Genomic DNA, 14,266 nt, shown 5'->3' with positions numbered 1-14,266 from the left:
TTCATGCAAGTGTGCAGTGGTGATCACCTTCAGGATCCCTTCTGCCTTCTCTACAGTATCAATTGCCAGGAACAATTATTTAATTTCTTCTCCTTTGCGAATTCTAATGTATACAATTTCCTCCTCCTGAATTGGAGTTTCAGTACAAGTGTCGCACACTACTGCAAGAAACATTGTTTCATTCACACCTTTGAAAATTTCTGCATTTCACTTTCAACCATGTAATGAGTAAATGTAACAACATGTTTATCATTAAGACTCTCAAACATCAACTCCTTTCATGTCATCCAGCTGACAAATTCATACAAATGTGGTATCTGCATAGCTGTTTTTCTCTCTGAACTCTTTGTGTTGCCCACAGCTTTCATGTACGTTTGCCGATTCAATTTTAAAGTTCTAACAACCGGCAACAAAGCCGGATGTTTTCTCTGTTTTTGTTTTTGCGAATTCCGTACACCAGTTAGACCGCATAACGTTTTTTCCTCATCATAATTCATCCATTCCCTCTCTTTTGTCCATGTCTTCTGAAACGTTTGGTTATGCTTTTCCCTATCATAAGAATTATTCCTGTTATTCACGTCATTTTCATTCAACTTTTGCTTTTTGTCCGGTGGCTAAACACTTTCTATAAAACGCCACATTTTGCCTGTTTTATAAGGAGAGAATTGTGCCTCGTGTTGAAATACGAGATGGTACTGTATAGCTGATGCGAATTAGTTAAAGTGAGAAAAGGAATGGCACAGTGTCCTTTATATCAGTACGTCAGAGCAAAAAACACGTTTCAAAGCATGTGCCTTTGCCTAAACATCTCTAAAATTAAATGGCCTCTCCCTAATAAAGACTTCTGCGGATGTAATGCAGGATCAAAGCAGTGGCTATTGTAAACACTGTTATAAAATATTGCCATCAGAAGATGATGTTTGTTTCAGCTTGGAAACAGTGTGTTCCCATTAAACAAATCCATCTGACTCGTCACGATGTATTTAACAGCTCCAATTACCGTCTCATCATTAATAGCTTAAGTCTGGTAATTTTTCCAAATTAATTGGACCTCAGTGTATTGCTGAAATTAATAACAAGGTGGAAACTTTTCAAATCTTAGATGCCCATGATCAGAGATTTTAATTCCCAACAAATATAGGGCATTCTGCTTTGATATCTTCACATGTATCAAATTATTTGTTCATTCTTGTAAGGGAAAAAAACATAAAAACTATTCTTATCATCGTAGAAGAAGTAGTTGTAAGGAAAGGATGTGTTAATAAAGTAATCGTAATAAATCGATCTAATTCTTTTAATTATTTCGATGCAGATGTAAAATATGCAATTTTCCGATTGCGACTGTTTGAGTGTTTGGCAAGCGAGTTAAACAAAAAAACAATTACTCAAACAAACATGCAAACTAATTTCTTTGAACAGTTTTTACCGTGTTCGTTTGTGTGGTTTATCCATTTGTAGTTTGTCACTGTGGTCGATTGAATAAAGTAATGCCACGTCATTTTTCATTTAATTCATTATCAGACTAATTAGGATCAATTACCCAAGTCCGGTTGTTAATGGCGGGACCATAATTGGCACTCTTAAGCGAAATACACAAAATTGGATGGCATCCAATGCACATTTTCGAGGCAGAAATAGACTTCACCTTTTCATGCTAATATTTTATGACTGTGTTTACAATGGTAATTGCTTTGATACTATACAACATCTGCTCAAGTCAAATCTTTATTAGGGAATGGCAAAAAAACAAACGCTGACTGTTGATAACCGAAACTTACTAGCCCATCGGACTATTAACATTATGAAAGTTACTAGTCCGACCAGAAATCTACTAACCTCGGGCTAGCGGAATACCGCTAATTTCAAGCCCTGTATAGCCTATATTGTGATGAAAAATGTCATTTAACCCTAGAACAACAACAATAACATAGAAGCCAGCTATCAGAACCCGTGGAGAGTTTTACTGGTAGTTCGGGACCCCAACTATCACCAAACCATTGATGTTTTTACCGGTAGTTATAGACCCCAGCTATCATTGAGCCATAGATTATTTTACTGGTAGTAATAGACCCAATCTATCACCAACCCATGGAGTATTTTACTGGTAGTAATAGACCCAATCTATCACCAACCCATGGAGTACTTTACTGGTAGTAATAGACCCAATCTATCACCAACCCATGCAGTATTTTACTGGTAGTAATAGACCCAATCTATCACCAACCCATGGAGTATTTTACTGGTAGTTATAGACCCAATCTATCACCAACCCATGGAGTATTTTACTGGTAGTTATAGACCCCACCTATAATTGAGCCATAGATTATTTTACTGGTAGTAATAGACCCAATCTATCACCAACCCATGGAGTATTTTACTGGTAGTTATACACCCCAACTATCATTGAGCCATAGATTACTTTACTTGTAGTAATAGACCCAATCTATCACCAAGTCATGGAGTATTTTACTGGTAGTTATAGGCCCCAACTTTCATTGAGCCATAGATTACTTTACTTGTAGTAATAGAACCAACCTATCAACAACCCAAGGAGTATTTTACTGGTAGTTATAGACCCAATCTATCACCAACCCATGGAGTATTTTACTGGTAGTTATAGACCCCACCTATAATTGAGCCATAGATTATTTTACTGGTAGTAATAGACCCAATCTATCACCAACCCATGGAGTATTTTACTGGTAGTTATAGACCCCACCTATAACTGAGCCATATATCATTTTACTGGTAGTAATAGACCCAATCTATCACCAACCCATGGAGTATTTTACTGGTAGTTATAGACCCCAACTATCACTGAGCCATAGATTACTTTACTTGTAGTAATATACCCAATCTATCACCAACCCATGGCGTATTTTACTGGTAGTAATAGACCCAATCTATCACCAAGTCATGGAGTATTTTACTGGTAGTTATAGGCCCCAACTTTCATTGAGCCATAGATTACTTTACTTGTAGTAATAGACCCAACCTATCAACAACCCATGGAGTATTTTACTGGTAGTTATAGACCCCACCTATAATTGAGCCATAGATTATTTTACAGGTAGTAATAGACCCAATCTATCACCAACCCATGGAGTATTTTACTGGTAGTTATAGACCCCACCCATAATTGAGCCATATATCATTTTACTGGTAGTAATAGACCCAATCTATCACCAACCCATGGAGTATTTTACTGGTAGTTATAGACCCCACCTATAATTGAGCCATATATCATTTTACTGGTAGTAATAGACCCAATCTATCACCAAGTCATGGAGTATTTTACTGGTAGTTATAGACCCCACCTATAACTGAGCCATAGATTATTTTACTGGTAGTAATAGACCCAATCTATCACCAACCCATGGAGTATTTTACTGGTAGTTATAGACCCCACCTATAATTGAGCCATATATCATTTTACTGGTAGTAATAGACCCAATATATTACCAAGTCATGGAGTATTTTACTGGTAGTTATAGACCCCACCTATAATTGAGCCATAGATTATTTCACAGGTAGTAATAGACCCAATCTATCACCAACCCATGGAGTATTTTACTGGTAGTTATAGACCCCAACTATAATTGAGCCATATATCATTTTACCGGTAGTAATAGACCCAATCTATCACCAAGTCATGGAGTATTTTACTGGTAGTTATAGACCCCACCTATAATTGAGCCATAGATTATTTTACAGGTAGTAATAGACCCAATCTATCACCAACCCATGGAGTATTTTACTGGTAGTTATAGACCAAAACTTTCATTGAGCCATAGATTACTTTACTTGTAGTAATAGACCCAACCTATCACCAACCCATGGAGTATTTTGCTGGTAGTAATAGACCCAATCTATCACCAAGTCATGGAGTATTTTACTGGTAGTTATAGACCCCACCTATAATTGAGCCATAGATTATTTTACAGGTAGTAATAGACCCAATCTATCACCAACCCATGGAGTATTTTACTGGTAGTTATAGACCCCACCCATAATTGAGCCATATATCATTTTACTGGTAGTAATAGACCCAATCTATCACCAACCCATGGAGTAATTTACTGGTAGTTATAGACCCCACCTATAATTGAGCCATATATCATTTTACTGGTAGTAATAGACCCAATCTATCACCAACCCATGGAGTATTTTACTGGTAGTTATAGACCCCACCTATAATTGAGCCATATATCATTTTACTGGTAGTAATAGACCCAATCTATCACCAACCCATGGAGTATTTTACTGGTAGTTATAGACCCCAACTATCATTGAGCCATAGATTACTTTACTTGTAGTAATAGACCCAATCTATCACCAACCCATGGAGTATTTTACTGGTAGTAATAGACCCAATCTATCACCAAGTCATGGAGTATTTTACTGGTAGTTATAGGCCCCAACTTTCATTGAGCCATAGATTACTTTACTTGTAGTAATAGACCCAACCTATCAACAACCCATGGAGTATTTTACTGGTAGTTATAGACCCCACCTATAATTGAGCCATAGATTATTTTACAGGTAGTAATAGACCCAATCTATCACCAACCCATGGAGTATTTTACTGGTAGTTATAGACCCCACCCATAATTGAGCCATATATCATTTTACTGGTAGTAATAGACCCAATCTATCACCAACCCATGGAGTATTTTACTGGTAGTTATAGACCCCACCTATAATTGAGCCATATATCATTTTACTGGTAGTAATAGACCCAATCTATCACCAAGTCATGGAGTATTTTACTGGTAGTTATAGACCCCACCTATAACTGAGCCATAAATTATTTTACTGGTAGTAATAGACCCAATCTATCACCAACCCATGGAGTATTTTACTGGTAGTTATAGACCCCACCTATAATTGAGCCATATATCATTTTACTGGTAGTAATAGACCCAATCTATCACCAAGTCATGGAGTATTTTACTGGTAGTTATAGACCCCACCTATAATTGAGCCATAGATTATTTTACAGGTAGTAATAGACCCAATCTATCACCAACCCATGGAGTATTTTACTGGTAGTTATAGACCCCAACAATAATTGAGCCATATATCATTTTACTGGTAGTAATAGACCCAATCTATCACCAACCCATGGAGTATTTTACTGGCAGTTATAGACCCCACCTATAATTGAGCCATATATCATTTTACTGGTAGTAATAGACCCAATCTATTACCAAGTCATGGAGTATTTTACTGGTAGTTATAGACCCCACCTATAATTGAGCCATAGATTATTTTACAGGTAGTAATAGACCCAATCTATCACCAACCCATGGAGTATTTTACTGGTAGTTATAGACCCCACCTATAATTGAGCCATATATCATTTTACTGGTAGTAATAGACCCAATCTATTACCAAGTCATGGAGTATTTTACTGGTAGTTATAGACCCCACCTATAATTGAGCCATAGATTATTTTACAGGTAGTAATAGACCCAATCTATCACCAACCCATGGAGTATTTTACTGGTAGTTATAGACCCCACCTATAATTGAGCCATAGATTATTTTACAGGTAGTAATAGACCCAATCTATCACCAACCCATAGAGTATTTTACTGGTAGTAATAGACCCAATCTATCACCAAGTCATATAGATTACTTTACTTGTAGTAATAGACCCAACCTATCACCAACCCATGGAGCATTTTACTGGTAGTAATAGACCCAATCTATCACCAAGTCATGGAGTATTTTACTGGTAGTTATAGACCCCACCTATAATTGAGCCATAGATTATTTTACAGGTAGTAATAGACCCAATCTATCACCAACCCATGGAGTATTTTACTGGTAGTTATAGACCCCACCCATAATTGAGCCATATATCATTTTACTGGTAGTAATAGACCCAATCTATCACCAACCCATGGAGTATTTTACTGGTAGTTATAGACCCCACCTATAATTGAGCCATATATCATTTTACTGGTAGTAATAGACCCAATCTGTCACCAACCCATGGAGTATTTTACTGGTAGTTATAGACCCCACCTATAATTGAGCCATATATCATTTTACTGGTAGTAATAGACCCAATCTATCACCAAGTCATGGAGTATTTTACTGGTAGTTATAGACCCCACCTATAATTGAGCCATAGATTATTTTACAGGTAGTAATAGACCCAATCTATCACCAACCCATGGAGTATTTTACTGGTAGTTGTAGACCCCACCTATAATTGAGCCATATATCATTTTACAGGTAGTAATAGACCCAATCTATTACCAAGTCATGGAGTATTTTACTGGTAGTTATAGACCCCACCTATAATTGAGCCATAGATTATTTTACAGGTAGTAATAGACCCAATCTATCACCAACCCATGGAGTATTTTACTGGTAGTTATAGACCCCACCTATAATTGAGCCATATATCATTTTACTGGTAGTAATAGACCCAATCTATCGCCAACCCATGGAGTATTTTACTGCTAGTTATAGACCCCACCTATAATTGAGGCATAGATTATTTTGCTTGTAGTAATAGACCCAATCTATCACCAACCCATGGAGTATTTTACTGGTAGATTAAGACCCCAACTATCATTGAGCCATAGATTATTTTACTGGTAGTAATAGACCCAATCTATCACCAACCCATGGAGTATTTTACTGGTAGATTTAGACCCCAGCTATCATTGAGCCATAGATTATTTTACTGGTAGTTATAGACCCCAACTATCACCAACCCATTGATTATTTTACCAGTAGTTATAGACCCCAGCTACCATCAAGTCATGGAGTTTTTTGCTGGTAGTTATAGACCCCAACTATCATTGAGCCATAGATTATTTTACTGGTAGTAATAGACCCCAGCTATCATCAAGTCATAGAGTATTTTGCAGGTAGTTATAGACCCCATCTATCTCCAACTCAAGGATTCTTGTACTGGTATAGACCCCAGCTATCATCAACCCATGGATTATTTTACTGGTAGATATAAACCCCAGCTATCACCAAGCCTTGGAGTATTGTACTAGTAGTTATTGATCCTTGCTATCATCGAGCCATAGATTATTTTACTGGTAGTAATAGACACCACCTTTCCCGAACCCATGGAGTATTTTGCTGGTAATTATAGACCAATTCATGGAGTGTTTTGATGGTAGGTATAGACCCAAGCTATTACACTATTATGATGGATAGCTGCTTATATATTTGTATGAGATATATTATCTCGATTGATGAATACATGATGTATTTTTTAAAGTTCATTGGGCGATGTAAATAAATAAGCAGTGATTAACCCTTTTCCTTGAGGCTAAAACGTTACATTTTTATCTTAGTCTGGAACCTGATTGTCTTTATTAAGCCTGTATTCTGATTGTCTTTATTAAGTCTGTAATCTGATTGCCTTTATTAAGTCTGTAATCTGATTGTCTTTATTAAATCTCCTACCTAATAATCTGTAATATGATTGTCTTTATTATGTCTGGAACCTGATAATCTGTAATCTGATTGTCTTTATTAAGTCTGGAACCTGATAATCTGTAATCTGATTGTCTTTATTAAGTCTGTAATCTGATTGTCTTTATTATATCTGGAAACTGATAATCTGAAATCTGATTGTCTTTATTAAGTCTGTAATCTGGTTGTCTTTATTATGTCTGGAACCTGATAATCTGCAATCTGATTGTCTTTATTAAGTCTGTAATCTGATTGTCTTTATTAAGTCTGTAGGCTGATTGGCTTTATTAAGTCTGTAATCTGATTGTCTTTATTAAGACTGTAATCTGATTGTCTTTATTAAGACTGTAATCTGATTGTCTTTATTAAGATTGCAATCTGATTGTCTTTATTAAGACTGTAGTCTGATTGTCTTTTTTTAGACTGTAATATGATTGTCTTTATTAAGACTGTAATCTGATTGTCTTTTTTAGACTGTAATCTGATTGTCTTTATTAGGTCTGTAATCTGATTGTCTTTAATAAGACTGTAATCTGATTGTCTTTATTATGTCTGTAATTTGATTGTCTGTATTAAGACTGTAATCTGATTGTCTTTATTAAGACTGTAATCTGATTGTCTTTATTAAGACTGTAATCTGATTGTCTTTTTTTAGACTGTACTCTGATTGTCTGTATTATGTATGTAATCTGATTGTCTGTATTAAGACTGTAATCTGATTGTCTTTATTATGTCTGTACTCTGATTGTCTTTATTAAGACTGTAATCTGATTGTCTGTATTATGTCTAATCTGACTGTCTTTATTAAGACTGTAAACTGACTGTCTTTATTATGTCTGTAATTTGATTGTCTTTATTAAGACTGTAATCTGATTGTCTTTATTAAGACTGTAATCGGATTGTGTTTATTAAGGCTGTAATCTGATTGTCTTTATTAAGACTGTAATCTGATTATCTGTATTATGTCTGTAATCTGATTGCCTTTATTAAGACTGTAATCTGATTGTCTTTATCATGTCTGTAATCTGATTGTCTTTATTAAGACTGTACTCTGATTGTCTTTATTAAGTCTGCAATCTGATTGTCTTTATTAAGTCTGCAATCTGATTGTCTTTATTAAGGATGTAATCTGATTGTCTTTATTAAGACTGTAATCTGATTGTCTTTTTTAAGGCTGCAATCTGATTGTCTTTATTATGTCTGTAATCTGATTGTCTTTATTAAGACTGTAATCTGATTATCTGTATTATGTCTGTAATCTGATTGCCTTTATTAAGGCTGTTATCTGATTGTCTTTATCATGTCTGTAATCTTGTTGTCTTTATTAAGACTGTACTCTGATTGTCTTTATTAAGTCTGCAATCTGATTGTCCTTATTACGACTGTAATCTGATTGTCTTTTTATGTCTGTAATCTGATTGTCTGTATTAAGACTGTAATCTGATTGGCTTTATAAAGGCTGTAATCTCATTGTCTTTATTAAGACTGTACTCTGATTGTCTTTATTAAGTCTGCAATCTGATTGTCTTCATTAAGTCTGTAATCTGATTGGCTTTATTAAGACTGTAATCTGATTGTCTTTTTATGTCTGTAATCTGATTGTCTGTATTAAGACTGTAATCTGATTGGCTCTATAAAGGCTGTAATCTCATTGTCTTTATTAAGACTGTACTCTGATTGTCTTTATTAAGTCTGCAATCTGATTGTCTTCATTAAGTCTGTAATCTGATTGGCTTTATTAAATCTGTAATATGATTGTCTTTATTAAGACTGTAATCTGATTGTCTTTATTAAGTCTGTAATCTGTTTGTCTTTATTAAGTCTGTATCTGATTGTCTTTATTAAGACTGTAATCTGATTGTCTTTATTATGTCTGTAATCTGATTGTCTGTATTAAAACTGTAATCTGATTGTCTGCATTAAAACTGTAATCTGATTGTCTTCCTTGTAACTGGAATGACTATTTTTCCTAAGTCTGAAGCATCATTGTTTTCCTTGAGTCTGTAACTTGAAGGCATTTCCATTGAAACATCCATATCACCAGGGAAAGCATTTAAAAGGAAATATATGCCATGGTACTCTTTTTACTGAAAGAGTCCATTTAAAATGATACAAAATTCTAAGTTGGTTTTCTGTTTGACTACTCCTTGTTGAAAGTGCATTCCCTGGGCCCCAAATATGTTTTATTATTAAAGCCTTTATTGTTTTGATTTGTTTTAAACTTGGTGAACTGTTTTCCTTGAGACTGAAACATGAATAGATATTTTCCTTGAGTCTGAAATAAAAACAAGAGTTCATACAGTTTGGAGCTTCATATCATGTACATTTGTATTGTTTCCATCCACAGCATTGACATATTGAAAGACAAAATTGTGTTGGATCCAAAATGGATGATTGATGCCCTAAAACCCCTTATCAATGCTGATGGCATGGAGGTCATGAGAAATAACCCAAAACTTTCAGGCAAGGTGTCCGACTTCAAGAAATATGGAATACTGTATCCTGACCTCATTGGTTTGCAAATTTCTTGTTTTTTATTATATATTTTCTTTCTTTATAGTTCATGGTAATTTAAATACAAGCTGAGCTCACATAATTTTGTATGTAATTTTTGTTTGCATCCTTTGAAGACTGAAATAGAGAAATTATAATCATATTCTTATGTTTTATGCATGTGGTTCCTAGTGTACATAAGTGGTATATGGTAACCATACAGAAATTATTATTGTGTCCTTCTGTTTCATACATGTAGTTCCTCGGGTACATACATGGTATACGGTAACCATACAGAAATTATAATTGTGTCTTTCTGCTTTATACATGTAGTTCCTAGTGTACATATATGGTATATGGTAACCATACATAAATTATTGTATCTTTCTGTTTGATACATGTGGTTCCTAGTGTACATAAATGGTATATGGTAACCATGCAGAAATTATAATCGTGTCTTTCTGTTTTATACATGTAGTTCCTAGTGTACATAAATGGTGTACGATAACCATATAGAAAATATAATTATGTCCTTCTGTTTTATACATGTAGTTCCTAGTGTACATAAATGGTATATGGTAACCATACAGAAATTATAATCGTGTCTTTCTGTCTTATACATGTGGTTCCTAGTGTACATAAATGGTATACCGTAACCATGCAGAAATTATAATCGTGTCTTTCTATTTTATACATGTGGTTCCTAGTGTACATAAAAGGTATACGGTAACCATATAGAAATTATAATTCAGTCCTTCTGTTTTATACATGTCATTCCTAGTGTACATAAATGATATACCATAACCATAATCATGCAAAAGTCCCACACGTTTCCAAAAGACTGCTGTAAATCAAGATATAATTGTTAGTGGAGATTGGTAAGAATCTTATTTAAGATAAGCTGGAACCAATGGAAAGGTTGATGGTCAGCATTCTGACATCAAATTAAGGTCCAAGATCCTGATTTAGGTTATTGGCTGTACTGATCTTACATCGATTTTATGGTAAAAGATCTTGATTTACGTTGTTGGCTGTACTGCTCTAACACTGATTTTAAGGCAAAAGTTCTTGATTTAGGTTATTGACTGTACTGATCTAACACTGATTTTAGATCCTGATTTAGGGTTTTGAATGTACTGCTCTAACACTGATTTTAAGGTAAAAGATCCTGATTTAGATTATTGACTCTATTGATCTAACACTGATTTTAAGGTAAAATATCCTGATTTAGGTTATTGACTCTACTGCTCTAACACTGATTTTAAGGTAAAATATCCTGATTTAGGTTATTGACTCTACTGCTCTAACACTGATTTTAAGGTAACCTATGCTGATTTAGGTTATTGACTATACTGCTCTAACACTGATTTTAAGGTAAAATATCCTGATTTAGGTTATTGACTCTACTGCTCTAACATTGATTTTAAGGTAAAAGATCCTGATTTAGGTTATTGGCTGTACTGATCTAACACTGATTTTAAGGTAAAAGATCCTGATTTAGGTTACTGGCTGTACTGCTCTAACACTGAATTAAAGGTAAAATATCCTGATTTAGGTTATTGGCTGTACTGCCTTGACACTGATTTTAAGGTAAAATATCCTGATTTAGGTTATTGATTGTACTGATCTAACACTGATTTTAAGGTAAACGATCCTGATTTAGGTTATTGACTGTACTGATCTAACACTGATTTTAAGGTAAAAGATAGTGATTTAGTTTATTGACTGTACTGATCTAACACTGATTTTAAGGTTAAAGATCCTGATTTAGGTTATTGGCTGTACTTCTTATGGACATAATAAGGCAAAACAGGTGTGACTTGATTCATTTCAAGCCCAGTGTGTAGAGACGTTTGTAGAATACCTTGTGCTTATAACCATATATTTTGATTGATATTATTTGAAATTATTTTTCTTCATAATCTCAGACTGTTTGTATGTGAATATGAATTTGTTTAATCTAATAATGATGTCTTTGTCATTGAAGATGCCATCTGGACAAAAGAGGAATACAAAGAATTGCATGGCAACAAGGAACATGTTTTGTTACTCATGGGACAGCTAAACATTATTGCCAGGCCAACAGCTTATGTTGAATCAAATGTCAAGGTTAGTTTAGTTGAAATTGTACATTTCTTGCAGTTGATGAATCCACAAATGCATTGTATCACCCATTATAGCTATTCACACAAAAGCATTGTATTACCCATTATAGCTATTCACACAAATGCATTGTATCACCCATTATAGCTATTCACACAAATGTTACTTTCATTATCCATATTATGCTAAATGTATATCCACCCTTGATTTCCTTGACAGACATATATCCACCCTTGATTTCCTTGACAGACCTATGGTACTGTAATGCACAAATAAACATTGTATATCCACCCTTGATTTCCTTGACAGACCTATATCCACCCTTGATTTCCTTGACAGACCTATGTATGGTACTATAATGCACAAATAAGCATTGTATATCCACCCTTGATTTCCTTGACAGACCTATGTATGGTACTATAATGCACAAATAAACATTGTATATCCACCCTTGATTTCCTTGACAGACCTAAGTATGGTACTGTAATGTACAAATAAACATTGTATATCCACCCTTGATTTCCTTGACATACCTATATCCACCTTTGATTTCCTTGACAGACCTATGTATGGTACTGTAATGCACAAATAAACATTGTATATCCACCCTTGATTTCCTTGACACACCTATGTATGGTACTATAATGCACAAATAAACATTGTATATCCACCCTTGGTTTCCTTGACATACCTATATCCACCCTTGATTTCCTTGACAGACCTATGTATGGTACTGTAATGCACAAAAAACATTGTATATCCACCCCTGATTTCCTTGACACCTATGTATGGTACTATAATGCACAAATAAACATTGTGCATAATCACGCTTCTCAACGATTCCATTGGTGAATATTAAGTAATATTGTAATTCATGGACACCAGCAATAGTAATGGCACATTTCATGCAATATTCGTGTACCCCATCAATAGTAATGGTACATTGCAGGCAGTATTCAAGATTATGAGTGTGGAGATTGTTATATTTGGGGTGGTATGCTCTCAATATGTTATTTTAATTATTATAGAATTCCCACACAGGCTCTATTTTGTTACAAGTTAAATTAGTGAAAGATATAAAGCTCCTAGTTCCCATTCAGCAATGCTGGTGGCTAGATGGTTAAATGTACAAAAATGTTGAAATTCAGCTAATAACAATTTAATAACACTTCAATAATGAAATGACTCAAATTCCAATTACACTTCTTCCGCTCACCCCTTTTATAGCCTATTGAATCACTTGATTAGCAATGTGAGATCGATTTCTTCCTCTCGTATTTTTACTCAGATATTTCACCCTTTCTGTCTCTTATTTCTCCCAATTCTTTCCCCTCGTCCTCCTCAACATTTTTCTTCCCTGACTACATTGCTGTCGACTTCGACTGTTTTGGCTAGTCTCACTTTTGTCTCCAGCTATCGAATACTTTGGACTCGATTGAACTGGAAGTTCTCTGTCCCCTACAATGCTTCCTGTGAAAACACATAGTACGGTATTTTACATTAGTTTTCTCATCTCACCCTACATACAGCCTATCAACAGATAATTGCTATTAAATTTCTTCAGTCACGAATTAATTCACATTGAGATTACAATATGTTCTTCTATGGTAAAACAAATGTCATAAAACAGCACGGTACCAATTACGTCTTATACAAATATCAGTAAATTCCGTCACATCAATACACATTTCTAATGCCGTTATACTAAACAATATCACAATAATCAGATGCGTTCCTTTACCTTACACTCATACAAAGTACATAAATACTCAAATATCCATGTTCTGATATATGCATATGTCCATAGTAACTAATCTTACATACTTCAATCATTTTACAAAGTCAGATTCAAGCAGGTGTATATTCTACATAATGCATTAATAAATGCAATGGTTTACTACGAAGTAACATAATAAAAAATTACAAAAGTAATTCTGACCACAAGCTAACAATCTACATAAATCTGCCCTGCATCTCGTAATTCTCTACATAGGCTTAAGCCCATTTCTTAAATATGCATGTAAATGAAACACTACACAGGTAATTCTACATACTAAACGATGCTAGTTATTAAGTATATATACTACAGATAATTACAATTATGATGCCATAATAATCTGCAAAAATCGAGCAACCTTAATGACCTTTTTAAAGCTTTCCCTTTCCTTAGAATCTACCTATACGTTTTGACACCAAATTATGAGTGGCTTTGCTCGGA

The 14,266-nt window shown here is 34.5% G+C and overlaps 1 protein-coding gene across 1 annotated transcript in view; it reads left to right on the top strand.

Moving 5' to 3' along the window:
- The window catches only part of LOC149791136 (uncharacterized), a 142,703-nt gene that overhangs the window by 120,884 nt on the left and 7,553 nt on the right, over positions 1-14,266 (top strand). The window contains exons 9-10 of the mRNA XM_089973290.1: positions 9,800-9,966; positions 11,933-12,054. Of these exons, the coding sequence (XP_089829416.1) occupies positions 9,800-9,966; positions 11,933-12,054 (289 nt within the window). The remainder of the gene's footprint in view (positions 1-9,799; positions 9,967-11,932; positions 12,055-14,266) is intronic.

This window comes from Sinohyriopsis cumingii, chromosome 10, assembly GCF_028554795.1.
Source record: "Sinohyriopsis cumingii isolate HCF-2022 chromosome 10, ASM2855479v2, whole genome shotgun sequence".
Classification (NCBI taxonomy): Eukaryota; Metazoa; Mollusca; class Bivalvia; order Unionida; family Unionidae; genus Sinohyriopsis; species Sinohyriopsis cumingii.
Note: the sequence above shows the minus strand (reverse complement) of the source record. Positions and strands in the feature narration are given on the sequence as shown.